Source organism: Chionomys nivalis, chromosome 13 (assembly GCF_950005125.1).
Source record: "Chionomys nivalis chromosome 13, mChiNiv1.1, whole genome shotgun sequence".
Lineage (NCBI taxonomy): Eukaryota > Metazoa > Chordata > Mammalia > Rodentia > Cricetidae > Chionomys > Chionomys nivalis.
In genome coordinates this window covers 9,373,186-9,391,139 of record NC_080098.1, presented here as the reverse complement: position 1 = coordinate 9,391,139, position 17,954 = coordinate 9,373,186, and the positions used below count along the sequence as shown (strand labels likewise).

At 42.1% G+C, this 17,954-nt stretch overlaps 1 protein-coding gene across 1 annotated transcript in view; it reads left to right on the top strand.

Annotated features, from left to right (window-relative positions):
- Window positions 1-17,954, top strand: part of Apbb1ip (amyloid beta precursor protein binding family B member 1 interacting protein) — a 101,631-nt gene that overhangs the window by 31,780 nt on the left and 51,897 nt on the right. The window contains exons 2-3 of the mRNA XM_057787621.1: window positions 14,019-14,090; window positions 15,831-15,918. Of these exons, the coding sequence (XP_057643604.1) occupies window positions 14,019-14,090; window positions 15,831-15,918 (160 nt within the window). The remainder of the gene's footprint in view (window positions 1-14,018; window positions 14,091-15,830; window positions 15,919-17,954) is intronic.

The following is a 17,954-nucleotide window of genomic DNA, read 5'->3' as shown; positions in this document are numbered from 1 at the left end:
TTTCGAAGAGTGTCATCAAATTGTACTTATCCAGCTGATTGCTCTGATTGGAGGTAGAGCAAGATCGCTACTTCCAAGGCAGTTCTAAAGAGATGCTGTGTCCTCAAACTGTCAATTGTCAGGGGACACACATGACATTGCCCCATCACTAAATTGAACATCTGGTTAAAGAGGCCTCCATTAGATGGTTTTCATTTTAAAATGTCCCCTTTGTAGGTGTTAAGTAATATGTGCCACATAATTTGATTTCCGAATCTGCTGACCTTTGAAGAGTCTCATCCAACCTTTTCCCTTTCACCTCTCCTAGAGTGAGACAGTAATTTGATAAATGTCACATTGCATCATTTACCCAGTGATGTCAACAGCCTCTGTTCATTACTATCACCAGCCACCAAGGTAGTGATGTCAACAGCCTTTGTTTATTACCACCACCAGCCACCAAGGTAGCCGTGGCATCATTTTCTCTTTTCAAATCCATCCTCCCAAGAGCCAGGAAATGGTAGCACAGGTCTGTAATCCCAGGACCCAGAAGGCAGAAGCAAAAGGATCATTAGTTCAAAGACAGCCTGACCTGCACCCTAGCCCAGCACAAACAGGGACACAATCAAACTCATCTTCTTCTCTTTTTCCACTTCTGTCTTCTCCTTTAACTTGCTAACTTGTCCTTCCACAACCAAGGTGGTCAGTGTGAGTCACCATAGGGACACAGTGACAAGGAAAACAGCCTGGACTCCTCAGGGAGCTCACTCATTTAACAACTATTCACTTGGTGTCTATCGTAATCTACATTGTTCTATACTGGAGCTATAACAGTACTATAGCAAAAACAGTCAACTCTACTTGGACTTACATTCTAGGTGATGAGGGGACACAGACTGTAAACAGGGAGGGAAGGGTGGTAGGGAAGAGACGACCTGAGCTCGGTCTGGGGAGGTCTCCGTGCAGTGAGATGATTATTTAGGTGAGCTGGGAACAGATGTTCCAGACACGCAGCAAAGCACACGTACAACACAGGCTTACAGTGCTCTAGAGCAGCTGGGCGGCCCAATAAGCAGAGCGTTAGAGATAAAAATCAGTGAGGTGGAGCGGCAGGGTGGTGCTGACAAGCCTGCTGTTTCTGTGGGAGAGAGAGCAGAGCACCCTCACCCTGACTTAGGTGCTGACAGTGGTTACCACTCCAGGAGTCGGCAGGAGCCCCTGGGGTTGGGCTGGGTGGGGGTGGGGAGGGAGGCCAGTGGACCCTGAGGCCAGAGAAACTAAGAGACCAGGGAGGGTGAGAAGCCTGAGGAAGAAGCTGGAAGGGGAGGCTGCCAAGTTAGCAGGAATAGAGCCCAGCTCTCTGGAATGTGAATCCATACAGTATTGGAGGCTGTCTTCTGAAAAACACGTGGGAAATGAAGAGCCAAAGTTAACAGAGCCTGTAGTTGCGTTTCAGTGATACTCAGTATATGCAGAGTCCTGGTCCCATCCCCAGTACATATGTGCGTGCACACACACACACCATACACACATATGCATGCATGTACACACACAGGGTACACACAGAGATGTACGCACGAACACACGCATGTGCATACACACACAAATATTTCAAGCAAGAAGGATATCATAACAAATAATGTTTTACATGAAACATAACTAAATTACAATTACATAACTTAATTTTTGATGACTAACCAGCTCCTTGTTTATGATTACTAACAGCTCCTAGCTGTTTCCTACTCTCCTAGCTGCATAACTCTTCCTTGGAGAGTAGGTATGGAATTCCATCTTCAGTAGAGATGGTACTCTACCTCTCTTCGGTAGAGGTTACAGGGACGATCAGTAGACGTGACAGAGACGATTTACTTGTTCCCTCTAATGTAGTTGCTCAAAATTCTCTTATTTGGGGTTTCTTTGTTGTTGGCTTGGTTTTTGGGGTTTTTTTTTGTTTGGTTGTTTTTGTTTTTTTTTTTGTTTTGATTTGGTTTGGGTTTTTTGTTTTTTCGGTTTTTTTGTTTTGTTTTGAAACAAGATCTTATTTCATAGTGCAGCCTGGTCTCAAACTCTCTGTGTTCTTCAGGCTGGCTTCAAACTCGCAGTAATCCACTTGCCTCAGACTTCCAAGTCTTAGGATTAATAGCAAATGTCACAGTTCCAGTGCCAAATTAGTTTTAATGATTGATAGCTCAGAAGATTGCTTAAGCCCCACATCGCTCCACAGTGAGGCCTCATTTGTAACTTCCTGTGTGGTTTCTGATTCTGGCAGCACTTCTTAACAAAGGGTAAGACTTGAGAGAGCCACAACCTTTGCTCTCACTACATACGGAAGAGTACACTCCACTCCCAGGGCCTAGGGCAGCTGACCAGCTGGGCTGGAACCACACAGCCATCTGTCCCTAGACCTTTCAACTGTGGGAACAGAATGACACAGTTATGAAGCCTGGAACAAGAGGAGTCCGCATAACATTGTCCCCAGCTCTCCCCCTTGGCGTGACCTGCTACAGATGATGGCGTTAAAAGCCCATGGGATTCACCACAGGGAAGCCCCGGCTGAAGTCCCTGTGAAGTGGAGATAGGGAAAGTAACCGCCTACCCTTCCACTTCACCCCCTCCCACTTCACCCCCCCACTTCACCCCCACCCTCTCACTTCACCCCCCCTCCCGCTTCACCCCCACCCACCTGCTTCACCCCCACCCTCCCATACCACTCCAAGCACAAGGACCACTACCAGGCTGGTCTCCCAGCAAGACTGCAATGATCCACATTGTTCTTCGCAGCTTCAGAAGAGGCACACGTTTCTTTGAAAAATAATTTTGCCCCATGATGGGTTGAGTCTATTGATCTGGAACCCTCAGGTATGGAGGGGGTGACCCACAGAACTAAGTCCTGTGTAAGATGCTTAGAATTAACCATCAGATTAGCCACATGAGGGTCACTGGTAATCTTGGCCCAAACAGTACGGTGCCGTGACAGGAACACAAGTCGAACTGGAGTACAGTGCAAAGAAACACATGGCATGTGCCAATGGGTATTCTTGACTGTTCATGGGAGTCTTTGTTGTTGAAAAGTAATATGCTCACTTTATCTACAAAGTCAGTCAATAAATATTTGCTAGTTTTGTTCCTCAAAAAATTCTAAATTATGTTATCAATTTTGTTTTATGTCACAATAGATTCTAAGTCAAAACAGTTCCCTTTCCTTATACAGACATTCAAGAAGAAATAAAGAGAACTTAAAAAACATCCCACGATTTAGAAAGCTCTTCTCACACCCTGTATGTAAACTGAAATGAGCCTACAACTTGTCTTCTGGAGATCCAGAAAAGCCTTCGAATGGGAGGATGGGGGAGTGTGCTGCTCCTGCTAGCTGGCCTGGTTTCCCATGCTACACGCAGCCTCCCTTCTGAGGTGTGTTCAAGTAGTTGGCGTTTGATTGAGTCATCTTTCTCCTTACCACTGGGGAGTTTGACTTGGCTAAGTGCCCGACTCTGTTCATCCCCTCCCCTCCCCTTGAATTCACATAAAGACAAAGCAACTTGGAAATAAGTACATTTGAGCGTAGTCCTCCTGAATTTGATGGTTCACACCTGTAGTACCAGCTCTGGATTAGGAGTTTGAGGTCAACTTGAGTTACACAATCACACAATTTAAAATAAACAAATAAATTTAATAGCTCATCTTGCTGCTCAGTGTGTGTGTGTGTGTGTGTGCATGTGCATGCACACATGTGTGTTTGTGAGTATGCAGACATGCACACATATCAACTTCTAGGGTTTTAGGAGCAGCCTCTCCACGTTTAAGTTACAGAAAACCATTCTAGGACAACTGTCTTTTTACAAATGTTTTGCCATCTCACTGTCCCATGCCGTAACTGTGAGAGGGGGCTACTGCACATGACCGCACACAGAAGTACTAATGCAGGATCCATATTAGTTTCCCCTGTGACGAGCGTGCTTAGTCTCATGACCACAGTGACTGTCCAGCAATCTCGGCGGCTTCCTAAGGTTTTCATTATCCCCAGCATACTGTACAAAGCAGGTCCAATCCCCCCTACATTCCTTTGTCTTGGTTCTCTGCCAAGTTAAATTAGTTTGCCTTCTCTGTTACATTAAAGATATCTCTGTTTCCTGTTTCATGCTACCTTGGCTTCCTTCCTCCTCCCCTAAATATTGCAGCAACCTTAAACCACGTGTTGTGCTATTCCGTGAACCACTTCCTCTTCAGGAGCAGCTCTCATTACATTTAAAAAAAAAAAAAAAAAACCTGAAGAAATTAGGTCAAATTCAACGGTGTAAGTTGTTTTCCAAGCACATTATCAAGTAACAGCCTCATAGCTTCTGCCAGCACATATGCTTGGCTGAGTTCCGCACTTCGTATTCCACATCAAGCATATCACTGACCAAGTGTGATGCCGGCCGTGAACTTTTCTCTTTTCTTTCTCTTTTTTTCTTTGAAAATGGGTTTCACTATGTAGTTGAGACTGACTAGAACTTGCTGTGTAGCCCAGGCTGCCCCCATTCCCAAGTGTTGGGATTACAGGCCTGTGGTGCCACACTCAATTTCACAGAAGTCGCTTTTAAAAACGCTTCTTCTTTGTAACCTGTCCTTGTAATGTGTTTTTATTATGTTCCTTGAAAAGCTATTGACAGCAGGCTAGTTTTAAAAATAATAAAAACAGGAAAGAAAATTGTTACTAAGAGAGCCTCAGATTTTTAAATTTTGTTTCTTGTTCTATTTCATCTCTGACAAACTAATCATAGACTCAAAATAGTGTTCACCTGTAATGTCTAACAATATGATTGTTTTCTTTGACCATCTTCAACATGAAAAGATGGCATGCAAATAACTTCTAACTATTTAATCTTTGGCATAAACTGAGGATAATTCCAGTTACAGAAACTCACACAGGAAGTCTTACGGGGGCTAAGCTTCTAACCGTATAATATATATTCGTTGACTGGCAAGCTGCAGTCTTGTTTAAAGATTGGGAACCTCAGTTTTGTCTTTTGTAAGGTTGGGAAAATAAATGTTCTGCCTAGGACACGGGGGCAGCTTTATTATGTGGCACCATGGAAGAAGGTGCCAGAAGAAAGTCCAGGCAGCGAAGGAGAGTGGCTAATCTTTATCAGCTATAATTTTTATCCTTGTCAGACAGGTGGGACTGAGGATTTTTTTTTTTCTCACCCTCCTGCAGCCATGCAAAAGCACCAACAGTGGGGTTTCCTCCTTGGCAGATGAATTGCAACTGCTCAAAAGAAACATTGAAACTCAGTTCTAACCTGCCAGAGCTGTAGCCCCTGACTGCAAGGTCCTTTGTGTGCATCCTGCCTGAAACAGTCAGCACTCCAGTCCAAGTTAAGACGCCATCAAGCTAAACGCACAAAGGAAGAGATGCACTTTGCACCCCCTTAAGTTAGCTTAGAGCACCAACAGATTCCTGAAACCAGATAGCAGGCTTTTGGCAGGTGGACTCCTTTACAAATATGTAAACAACACATTTGCTATGTTCGTTGGTACTTGCTACTACTAAGTATATCCTTTTTTTTTCTTTTCTTTCTTTCTTTTTTTTGGGGGTGGTGGTGGGAGGTTCAAGACTGAGTTTCTCTGTGTAGCTTTGAATCCTGTCCTGTAACTCTCTCTGTAGACCAGGCTGGCCTCGAACTAACAGAGATCCGCCTGTCTCTGCCTCTTTCGAGTGCTGGGATGAAAGGCGTGTGCCACCACTGCCCAGCCAAATATATCTCTTTATAAATTCAAAATTTGGTGGTCACAAGAGAAAAATCTTGACAGCATTTTGATTTTACACAGAAGTTGCTAGGATCACTTTTCTACACCACCGCCTCCCAAAATAAACTAAATGAAAAAAGCACTATCCTTTTTTTTTTATTTTCTTATAAGAAAAACACTGAACTGGGGGTATAGCTCTTTAGTGGAATGTTTGCCGTCTATGTGTGTAATCCGGGGTTTGATCCCCAGCATCACATGAGCCAAGCACAACGGTAATCCTAGCACCTGAGAGGTAGCGGCCAAGAGGGTCAGATGTCCACACATCACGTTTCAGGCCAGCCTGGGCTACATGAGACACTGTCAAAACAATACAAAACAAAAATGCATATTTCAATTGAGGTATGAAATGTTTTATAAATATTTTTAATTTTAAATGTATCAAAACTCTTATTTCGTTCAAAATTTAGTTCGTAGCAGGAAATTTTTACATGTATGTTCTAAAGAAGAAGGATGTAAGCTAAGCATGATGGCACGCATCTGCGATCTCAGCACCAGACTGGGTTTGAACTTGTGTTTCTACCTCCTGAGTATTGGGATTCGAGATACAAATCTCCATAGCCGGCCTGTTGGTCTGTTTGATCCTTCGTGGCAGTGGAGACAAGGTATAGCCATATAGCTCAGGCTGGCCTGCAGTTGCCTGTCATAGCCTTCAGATTGCTGAGTAACGATAGTGACTCATTTTATTTATTAAATAGCAGTTGGGTCATCTTTTACTTGTAAAAACTGATTGGCTTCGGGTTGGTTTGGAAAAGAAGTAGATTCTTTGGCACTGCCAGTCAGGTTGCCTCATGGCTGATAGGACTCTTCTCAAAGCAACTAAGACCCCTGGCTTCAAAGCAAGGGTCCCATGACAGCAGTGAGAAGCAGACATTCTGGGGTGGAGAGACGGCTCAGTGCTTGAGAGTGAACCCGAGTTCAGTTTCCAGCACTCACACGGGGTGGCTCACAAACACCTGTGGCTGCAGCAGGTGATCCAACACCCTCTCCTGGCGTTAGCACACACGTGGCATACATCCACACAAACATACACACAGATTTCTCTTAAATAAAGAAGTTGTTTTGTTTTGTTAGTTCTTTAAAGCTGACTTTCTGTTTAGCTGACCTAACATCAGAGGAAAGATGGAATTCGGTGACCTCTTGAGGACCGTCCAGCCCAGCCGTGTCACACATCTGATATGGCTCCACAGGAACCATGTTCAGGCCCAGTCAAGTGGTAGGGAGCTTGTGTGTAGCTTCTGAACTGTATGCTAGCCCACAGCTTTCTGTTTGGAAGGGCAGTTATTCAGCAAGACATTTTGGAAGACAAAAACCGTAAGCTCTGATCCTTAGCAACTACTCCCTGGTAGTTCCCAGTATTCGGAAGGGTTCTAAGATGGTACAAAAGGAGCCTAGTGCTGTGTGGCAAATGCTGTGGCTGAGGACTGGTGGCAGTGCGGTGTGCTAGTATTCTTTCGGTTTGCTGACAAGGAAGCTGAAGCACGGCGAGGTTTGGTACCTTCTCAAGGTGGTCACTGAGGCTAGAATTGACCGTATACCGAGGACAATGGAAAGCGAATGTCTAATCGACACCATTAAATAGTTGACATGAAAGTTAAATTTCGAATAACTAGGATTTTATGAAGGAAGCATAAACGGAGGATTTTATGGGGAATGTGTGTATGGAGACAAAAAAGTGGTACAAAGTCTATTCATAGGGCACCAAAGGCCCCAAATAGCAGGAACTGAGCCTTGAGGGGTATGTGGGAGAAATTCCTGAGAGATTCTGAAGACTCACTGGGCACCTGATAATCCACTCCATTGTGGCCAGTCATGGAAGGTGTTTAAGCAGGACAGTGATACGTTCACGACTGTATTTGAAATCAGTGTCTATGGTGTCGGTGAGAACAGGAAGTCAAGGTAAACAGAAGGTCAAGGGGTAGAGAGATGAGCCTTTCCACTATGGCCAGGCAGGAGGAGTGAAGGAAAGGAGAAGCCCTCTAAAGGAAAATCCAGAACATTTTCTGACTCACTGGGTGGGAAAGCGGAAGAGGAAAGGACAAAACCAACTTCTAAATCTAGACCATTGAGTAACAAACAGTCCCTCATCAAACCTGGGGTGTTCCAGAGGAGGGAGTGCAGAAGAAACATTAAGTGGGAGCCATTTGCATGGAAGTACCTGAGGAACTTTGAGTTGGCTTTTATCAACAAGTTTGGCTGCCCTGACTGATCTGAAATCATGCCTGGATCTACTAAGTAAAAGACAATGAAGACTGCATTCAGACTGAACTAAACACATGAAGTGAATGGAAGTATATGTCCTGTTAAAGATATGTAACACAGTACTTAGGGTTTTCAAGTATACATGACTGAAATTTAGTTATATGGAAAAAAAGAAGTTTGGGGGTGAAAACCAGAAGCTTGATTTTGAACCCTACCTACCTAGGAGATATTTGCATTAGGAAAATAGCACTGGCACTAAGAAATGTTGGGTTTTAATCTGGATATGCTTCTCCTCCAGCACACCCATCTTTCTCCAGGAAATAAGAATAGTATAATAACTCTAATGAGGACTGCTCCAATTTTTTACCAACAATGTGATAGTCTTCCCAAGACACAAAAAGAACCCAGAAATTACATACTCATGAAAAGATTTTTAACTCCACCTAGTCATGGTGTGAACATGACTTGTTTTGCAATGTTGTGCCTCATTGCAACAGCTTCTCCACCCCAGTTGCTGGCTGCTAACCCCAATAACACATTCAGCCTCATGGATGGGCGTTTTCTCTTTTGGCCTTTGGAAAGTACCACACGTAGACAGTCTTATTCTCTCATACTTGTGTGTGTGTGTAATACATGAATTATCCGTGGCTCTGAGCCATCTCTTCCAGAAATAAGGCTTTCTTGAAGGAAAGGGTAATCATGCAAGATGATTGCATTTATAGATTAACAAAATTTATACAAAAAGACTCTTAAAGTTAAAAATGATGTACCACACCTAAAACCGTAGCTCTTAGTTCACTGAGGCAGGAGGATCCCAAGTTCAAGGCCAGACAGACAACATAGTAATACTCTTAAATCAGATGTCTGATTTACCCAAAGGTCTTAAATGTAACTCATTAGACATTATACTGTGAATGTGTATTTCCAGCATGATTTTGATGGTGATGTCTTCTGACAAATAGAGACAGTGGGGGCGGGGGGGGGGAGGCAGGCAGAGGCAAAGAAAGTGCAAGAGCAGGGGAAGTCTTAGCCAGATGAACGTTGGGAGCATTTCTGTGGGTCCCAGGGATGTTGGTCTGAGCTGTTTCCATCTTGGGTGAGTAACTCTCTCTGTCTCATTCTTAACCCATTGTGTATCAGTAGCGTGTGCTGACCGAGAAACTGAAGTCTCAGGACTTGGTGGGTATTGCTGACTCACAGATGCCACGTTTCTCCATTTCAGTGTGTTTTCCAGTCACTGGTTTAAGAGACTACATGGTGGCAGGTCCTTACTACCTACTTCACCTTTGCTTTACATGAGTTCATGGTAGCGTAGATTGGTAGCTTATACTGTCTGCCAATAAGTATTTTTCCACTTTGAATAGCTTGCTTTGCTCATTAAAACACAATTTTCCTGTTAATAATAATTATTTTTGAAGGATTCCTTTGTTTTTCACAAGTTATATCACATAAGAATCTAATAAAATGAATTTAGATGAGCAACTGTATAAATTTATTTTTTCTGCTAATTTCTCCTCATCAAAGTAATGCATGAAAGATCCATTCTAAGATTTTGAATAGTATAACTATTTTCACAGTCGATAAAAACATAAATATTTTATTCACTTACTTATTTTCCTCCATTTTGTAGAAAATTTGAAAAGGGGAGAGTATTAGTTATAACAAAATATCTGAGTCTGGGTACTTCACAAAGAAATGGCACGTGTTAGGTGACAGTTGTGGGCATTCACGATCATGGCCCTGACGTCTGCCTGGCTCTGGTAAAGTTCTAACAGTACGTGGCATCACAGGGGGGGACACACATGCAGAATACATCACACAGTAAGACAAGAAGGCAGAGAAGTTGCCAGTGCGGCTGATTTTGCTTTGTAACAACTCACTCTCACGTAAAGTAATCTACCGTGAGAGAAAAGTGTTAAGGCCTTCCGAGGGCAGCTCCTCATCACGTGGGCATCTTCCAAGCCTCACCTGTGAATGTTCTATTCCTTTGGTAACTCTACAGAAGAAAACAAGCCACATCCAGACCAGTGCAGGAAAGGGTGATTTGGACATACTTTTAGGGGGAAATAAAACTCTGTTTGAATGAACCCTCACATAGAATCCTGTCTTTAATCAGAAGTGGGGTCCACCCATAGACCTCTTCCCTACTATATGCGTAAAATAGCAAAAAACATTTCCCAGCATCCTTCACTAACACAGTCTGATTCCTTCTTAACTTTAGACCTACACATGTAGACAAGGTCCACGAGTCTGCCTTACCTCTCAGTTCTGTATCTGATGCTTGTCTGCCTACTTTCAAGGGTGTGGTTCTGAGTTTCCAATGAATGCTTCTTTTGATATAGCATGTATCTGTCTGTCCCTGATGTGTGAACTCCAGATTCTTTGGGGTAGGAATGTCTGCTTCTATTGTGCTTGCCCCATAGTATCTAGGTTTGTTCTTGTTTTAACAAAATCCTTTTTCCTGGCCCGTGCTGGCCAATCCAGCGTCATGACTCCTCTGTATCCACATGGCGTATCCTCATGTAACCACAAAGGGCTGTCTAGACACTTAACATATCTCAGACAAGTCTCAAATCACTTATCCACCCCATGATGGAAAAGATGCCAAGCTTAGAACGCAAAATGATTGTTGCACATAGTCAGTACCTGTGTTTAGGGAGTTTTCTGTATCATGAAAGAAGGAAAACATTACTTTTTCCTCTTCAAACTGAGGAAGGGGCTGCACTTTGACTGCTGAGTTTCTTTCCTGAAGGCTGTCTGCTGCACAAAGAAACTTCCCTGATGTGGCCTGACAACTGTACTATTTTTGTATGAGCCTAAAGATATGAATATAGAGAATAGTTTGATGCTATTCCAGTTGGCAGAATCATAGAATTAGGGTCTTTCCTGAGGCCAAGGAGCTCCCAAACCGTGGGTTCTTGGCCAGATTTACAGTTCCAGGCGTATGTTTCCTCCTGTGACTTGGATCTTAGATCCAAGCAGAAAGTGGTTGGTTGCTCCCATAACATTCACGCCACTATTGCATCTATGGCATATCTCACTACTACAGTCAAGATCAAACCAATTGGTATTCTAACATGGAGGAAAGTAGGGGCTTATGAGCCCCTGTCCTGCTGAGGACCTATTGGTAGTTGATAGTTTCTGGGAGAGGGAGACTCAGTTTTCTTTAAGGGATAACTCCTGACAGACAGGTTGATCACTCTCCAGTGGGTGACTCCTGACTTATGAGTACATGGGGCGGTACAAATTAGACTTGATGAGTTATTTTTTCAAAAGGAAAGAAAGCACAAACTTATCAGAGAGAAGTGGGGGCACTTAACTGAGAACCCCCAATTACGACTGTTTACAGTTTGAGAGGGTGGGTCTATGGCCATCATGCAGGGAATGGCAGCCAATGGGCATAGCACTGGAGTAGTAGCTGAGAGCTTACGTTCTGAGACAACAAACACAAGGCTGGAGGGGGGAGCATACTAACTAGGGTAGTAGAGTAGGTTTGCTATTAACCCTCCCAAACAGTTCTACTAACTGGGGACCAAACACTTAAACATGAACCTATGAACCTATGGGGGCCATTCTTATTAAAATCACCACACAACTGCTATCAGATTGGATTTGATGCTGGCTCCATGGAAGGGAATTTATGTCTGCTACCAGAAACTTGAGCAAAACCTCATGGCTGGGTACGTGATTGGTCTTTATGTGATTGTTTTCCCAAATGGACAGAATATGCCCATCAAATTGTCTTCAAAAAGTCACACTTATGCCCATAAATTAATGTTTATGTCAGCTTTGGTCAGATATATATATTTTTTTTATGTGATAGTCAGCGGTTACTCTGGAAACTCAAGATACCAAGAATAAATGACTGCTGAATGCCCAGCCATAAAAACGGCATTGAGTTCACCCTCTCCAAGACTTGGGGTCTAGGGGAGTAGGGAGCAGAAAGAATGCAAGAGCTGGAAGAGCGTGTGGGGATCAGAAGGAACCCTGCCCTCCAGGCATGTCATGGCTGATGCACTCTGGAACCCCCAGCAGCTGTGATTAACTGCACTCGGTCTGCACAAAACTGCCCCTACCTTGTAATAGAAGCGGGAAGGGCTCACGGACCCATTTTTCCATGGGGACTTACACAGTTAGTGGTTGATGGGAAGGGAAATTTTCTTCAGGGTGTAGCTACAGGTAAAGTATCTATGTCGCTACAAACAACACTAATGAAACTCATTGGGCCATACACTAAAAAAAAGAAAAAAAAAATAGACTACTTAGGAAAAGAAAAGGGATTATCAGGAGTTAAAGGGGGACTTGAGAGGGTACTGAATGGGTAAATACAATCAAAATACAGTGAGGAGAACATGTAAAAATATTATGAGACCTACTATTATTATAATTCATATATGCTAATTAAAGCATTCAAAAATCTTACTCTTTTGAACCTGACCTTATGTTAATTAAAGCATTCAAAAATCTTACTCTTTTGAACCATGAATGCATGGAAAAATAATATTTGTTTAAAATAATCAATTGAAGGAAAATAAAGATGGATATATTTAAATTTAAAAAGTTAAGTCATATTGATTGATCATCATGAAAGCCAAATTGTAAGTACGTAGTAAACATTGTGTGTTTACATGACATCATTTCTCTGTATATATGACTTGTGTCCATAAGAAAACAGAAGCATGTGTGTATCTATGTTCAAGTACATATTTCTGGCTGAACTACAGCCATCCTTCAATGCCTGTGGGGGTTCATTCCAGGAGTCTCTGTGGATTCCCAAATCCCAGGATCCTCACTTCCTTTACATTTTACACAGCACACACATCCTCCTGTGCTCTTAATTATCTAGGCCACTTACAATGCCACTGGATCACAGTCAGCAGTGGAGGGAAGTTCTGAGCGACGCATGGTTAGACTCATAGAAAAGACCTGCACAAACCAAGACGGCTGCACCACCACCAAGCAATGTATCAAGACCATAGTGGCTAATATCATTGTTGAACACTGTATAGCTATAGTTGTTATAAGGTAATGTTACCAGGAAAAAGTGTTGATATGTTCAGTGCAGATTTTTTTCAAATGTTTCTGCCTAGAGGGAGCAAGAATGGATTAGCAGGTCCGACTATAATGCACACTGACCTCTACCCTCACAGACTATTGCTGCTGCGAGTGACATTAGTCTTACAGTGTCTTACAGTGCTTAGAACACTAGGAAATGCTCGAGTGAATCTTTCATTTTACATTTAACGCCCTTTGCCACACTACATCCTGCCACGCAGTCCTCGAAGGATGGGTATATTATCTCTTCATTTTCCAATCCAGCCTTGTCAGTCAATATGCGCAAAGCTATTGTTATTCCACAGATACTTTTATGAAGGAGGGGACCACTCAGTAAATACAATTAATCACAGACATTTTAAAATGCAGTTACATTTTAATGTGTTTTTAAATGGAGATTAAATTCTACATTCCTCTGGCATGATGTCACGGCATCTTAGTAGCTGTCTCATCGCTGTGACCAAATAGGTGACAGAAAAACAAGTTCAAAGGGAGGGAAAATATTATTTTGACTCACAATCTCAGAAACTTTAGTCCAGTTTCTTCACTCTGTACAAGTGTTATCTTTACTATAAATCAATCAAGGGATTAATCCATTCATCTCTGGAAACATCGTCACAATCTCCTTGGTGTATCTCAATGCAAACAAGTAGGCCATCAAGAGTGGCTTAAGGTTTTCTCTCTTTCTAACAAGGAATCCTAAGGCAAGGTGGCTCCCAGAACAAAGCTTTGTTTGTTTGTTTGTTTGTTTGTTTGTTTGTTTGTTTAGAAAAACAAGTTCAGGTTTTGCTCTGTGTCAAGTCCCTCAATTTAGCTCGACCTTGGACATCAGATTAGATGATGGTCAGGAGTGGAATTTCAGAGTAAGCAGAACCTTCTTCTCCACCTAGTTCTTTTCACAGATGCCTGATCATAGAGGAAAAAATGAAAGTGCAACATTTATTCTCTGATAAGCTCTTAGAGACTGCTAATGTCTGGGTATCTTCCTGTTTCAGATGGGTGAATCAAATGAAGACATAGACCAAATGTTCAGCACTTTGCTGGGGGAGATGGACCTCTTGACCCAGGTAAAGTCCTATTCTTAACCTGCAGAGTATTGGGGGTGGCAGGGATTGCCTTCAAAAGGATGTCGGAGGTTGACATCGTGTGCCCCTGGTGCGTCTGAGACAATGCTGTGAGAAATCAGTGCCCCTGGTACATCTGCGACAGAGCTGGGACAAATGGGTTTTCTTGCTTCTGCACCTTTGGTCCACATGGTTTAATACAATGTCACACATGCACAGATATGTCAACATCTGTGCTTACCATGTCCATGGGAGGAATTCCCGTGGTGCCTTAGCAACCACCTCTGAACAACATCCCTAGTAATTACCTTCATAGAGACTAAGTGAGAAAATGGCACCGGCTAAGACGTTTTTGTGCCATCTTTTAAGGAAATACTGTATTTCAAAGGACTGTTACGACGTTCTGAATGAACTGTAAGAACTCAGTTCCCTCTGAGAAGCATGGAAGCCTCTCAAGCCACAGGCTACATATCTGAGAAAAACAGTCAGGAATAGATTGACTCCACTGTGCATAATTAGGGATGGATAAACCTTGGTGTCCCCAGTTTCCTAAAATAAGCAAAAATTAAAGTGGACTGAAATGTGATAATGTGATTGTAATATAGAAGAAAATTCAAGCTTACAGAGAAGTTGAAGCAACATAGGAAGAATCCCAATTCACTTTTTTCCAGTTCTTTGCATGAGTAACATGTTCTATTTGTGTTCCCCACCCCCTCCCACATATCCTGGTGAAGGCAGCCTTCTAAATAAACAAAAAAAAAGTAAATGGTTTGGGATAACACATCTGTTAAGATCTGTAACTCTAGCTCATCCTTTATACGTTGATGAGTTCCATGAATCAAAGATCTAAGCATATGAAAGGAGAGAAAACAGAGATAAAAGTTCTTATAATCTTAAAATGTAAGTCACATCTAAGCAACACAGAACACACAGAAGATACAAAACAAAAAGAAATATTTTAAAATGGAAAATATTTCAATTTCTGCTTGGCAACAAGATAAATAATGAGATTTTAATATCAAAAATCAACAAAAGCAAAACCTGTATGCAGGGAATCCAGCTCAATTATAAAGCAGTAGCTAACACAGACAAGGCCCTGGGCCGGGGGGGGGGGGGGGGGGGGGGCGTTTATCAGTCCCTATTGGAACTGTAGGAACATTAACTTCCTTGGAGTAAACAAATAATTAGTAAACAAATAACTAAAAGGATTTGTAGAAAAATTTCTTTTCCAGATAACTGGCCATTCCTTTCTTTGATGTCACTGTGTAAGCCCTTATAAATTATGTATAGTTTGTGCCTTCATGATGACAATAAAGTCTCTCTGTTGCTTAGAAAAATTAACTACTTTTGCCAGGGGGTGGGTGGTGCACTCCTTTAATCCCAGCACTCAGGAGGCAGACACAGCTGGATCTGAGTTCAAAGCCAACCTGGTCTACAAAGTGAGTTCCAAAACAGCCAGGACAGCCAGGGCTGACTTTAACCCTCCCTCCCACAGAAAGAAAAGAAAAATGAGCTATTTTGTTCTCATTGTTCTCAATTCACACAGTCTTTTTATTAATACTTCTTATAATTTTTAAACTGAAATTTTCTATGATAGAAAAAAATCCTTATAAAACATTTAAGTTCGAGCATAATCTTTAAGAGCATATTTGGAGAGAAAATGTATAAATCATGAGTGTTTGGGGCTTCAGGAGTGTTGGTTTTGTGACTCACGCACAGAAACTGTGGGATCTGTTTTCACAGAGTCTAGGAGTGGATACTCTTCCTCCTCCAGAACCCAAGCCACCCCGAGAAGAGTTCAACTACAGTGTGGGCTTTAAGGACTTAAATGGTAAGCACAGAAACTTGTTTCCTTATGCAAATTGAAGCCATAATGATGACTGAAATCTCCATGAACTGTACCCTGGCCATGAAACTAAGGAAATGTGGACATCATGGTATATAGTGTGTAAACCCTGGACAGTGGGCAGTATTTTACTATGTCTACTTGAATTAATAAAGTCTGTTAGATATTTTTGCCAGTAATTAAAAGAAAGATCATCTTCCATTTATGAAAGTCTCAGGATAACCTCACCTTTTGAAAAAGAAAAATTTCTTCTTATTACTAAGAAGTCAAGAAAATGTTAATAAAAATGTCTCTTCAAGGATAACAATTTAATAACAATTGATAATATACAAATTGGAACTGATTCAAAATATGCTTTATTCTATATACATTATTTTATTTTGCATACATATTTGTATATAATTTACCATTTGAAATTTCCATTTTCTCTAAGATAAAGCTTTCCTTTATAGCAGGATCCTCTTTTCCATTTTTCTGCAGAAAGAACTGTTAGATCTGATTTTGTTGAAATGATAACAAATCTTGAAATCATTTTCAACTTTGTAAGAATTCGCTGGAACTCTTGGAGCCAGACATGCAGCCATTGTGCTGCAAGAGCAGCCTCACTGGAACTCTGGAGAAAGAGTTGCTAAAGACTTCCAGTGGCTACCAAAGCATAAGAACTAGCAAAGAAGCACCCCCCAACAGAAACCAGCCTCAGGGAAGGAGCAAAGAAGCCCTCAGGGAACCCAAAGTCCCCATTTCCGCTTCCCCTTCTCACTTATTTCATTGTTCCTGTCGCAGTGGCTTCTTGAAAAGCCTGGAGGCACCAGTAACCTTCTCTCTAGGTCAATTATTGTACACCCTTTCCTGTGAGCTCTTCTTTGTCCTTTTTGTTTTGCTTGTTTTGTTGCTGTTCCTGTTGAGGTTTGTTTGTTTGTTTGTTTTCAAGACAGGGTTTCTCTGTGTAGCTTTGGAGCCTGTCCTGTCTCTGTAGACCAGGCTGGCCTCAAACTCACGGAGATCCACCTGCCTCTGCCTCCTGACTACTGGGATTAAAGGTGTGCGCCACCTCCTGGCTCTAGTGCCCTCTGTTTACTTCACTCTTCTGTTCCCAAACTTCTTACACCGTCCATGTCTACCATGTTCATGAAGCTTCCACAGACTAGGCCACTTTTGTGGATTCATGGCACCCACACTTAACAGATACTTGCACACATGGGCTCCAACGGGTCTTTCATTTGAGGATTTTCTAGCTTTATCTGTTTTGTTGACAGGGTCTCACACTATGTAGTCTTGGCTGGCCTGAAACTTTCCATGTAGACCATGGTGGCCTTGAACTCTCAGAGATTTGCCTGCTTCTGCCTCTGGAAGTGCTACAAGTGAACATTTTATCATCAGCTCCACCAAAATTTAAGTTTAGTCAGTGTTTCCGCTGCTGAAGTCAACTCTATGTTTTCTAGTCTCTTAGTTCCTAGTATCAAAAAGTACCAAAGATGACATAGTCAAAGAAACTCATAAATATCTAAGCACAGTCATGTTAGGGTGTAGCAACAAGGAGACAAGATACTCTGACTTGTTTCCTTGATGGGCTGACTTTGGGAGAGGATAAAGCCACCAAATTCCTGATGTGTATAATTTTAAGTTTTTTGAGAATGCATTTTTATTGCCCTCAGTTAAAGTATTGTTAAAACAGGTAAAAATATTTCATCCAAAGTCACTCAGAGAATGACAGACTTAAGAATGGAACCTAGCCGGGCGGTGGTGGCGCACGCCTTTAATCCCAGCACTTGGGAGGCAGAGGCAGGCGGATCTCTGTGAGTTCGAGACCAGCCTGGTCTACAAGAGCTAGTTCCAGGACAGGCTCCAAAACCACAGAGAAACCCTGCCTCGTAAAACCAAAAAAAAAAAAAAAAAAAAAAAAAAGAATGGAACCTATTTCTCATTCTTTATTTCTCACTGTCTAATTCCATATTGATTAATATAATGTATCAATGGTAACACACTTAAGCTATATCAATAAATTTTTATTATTTGGCATA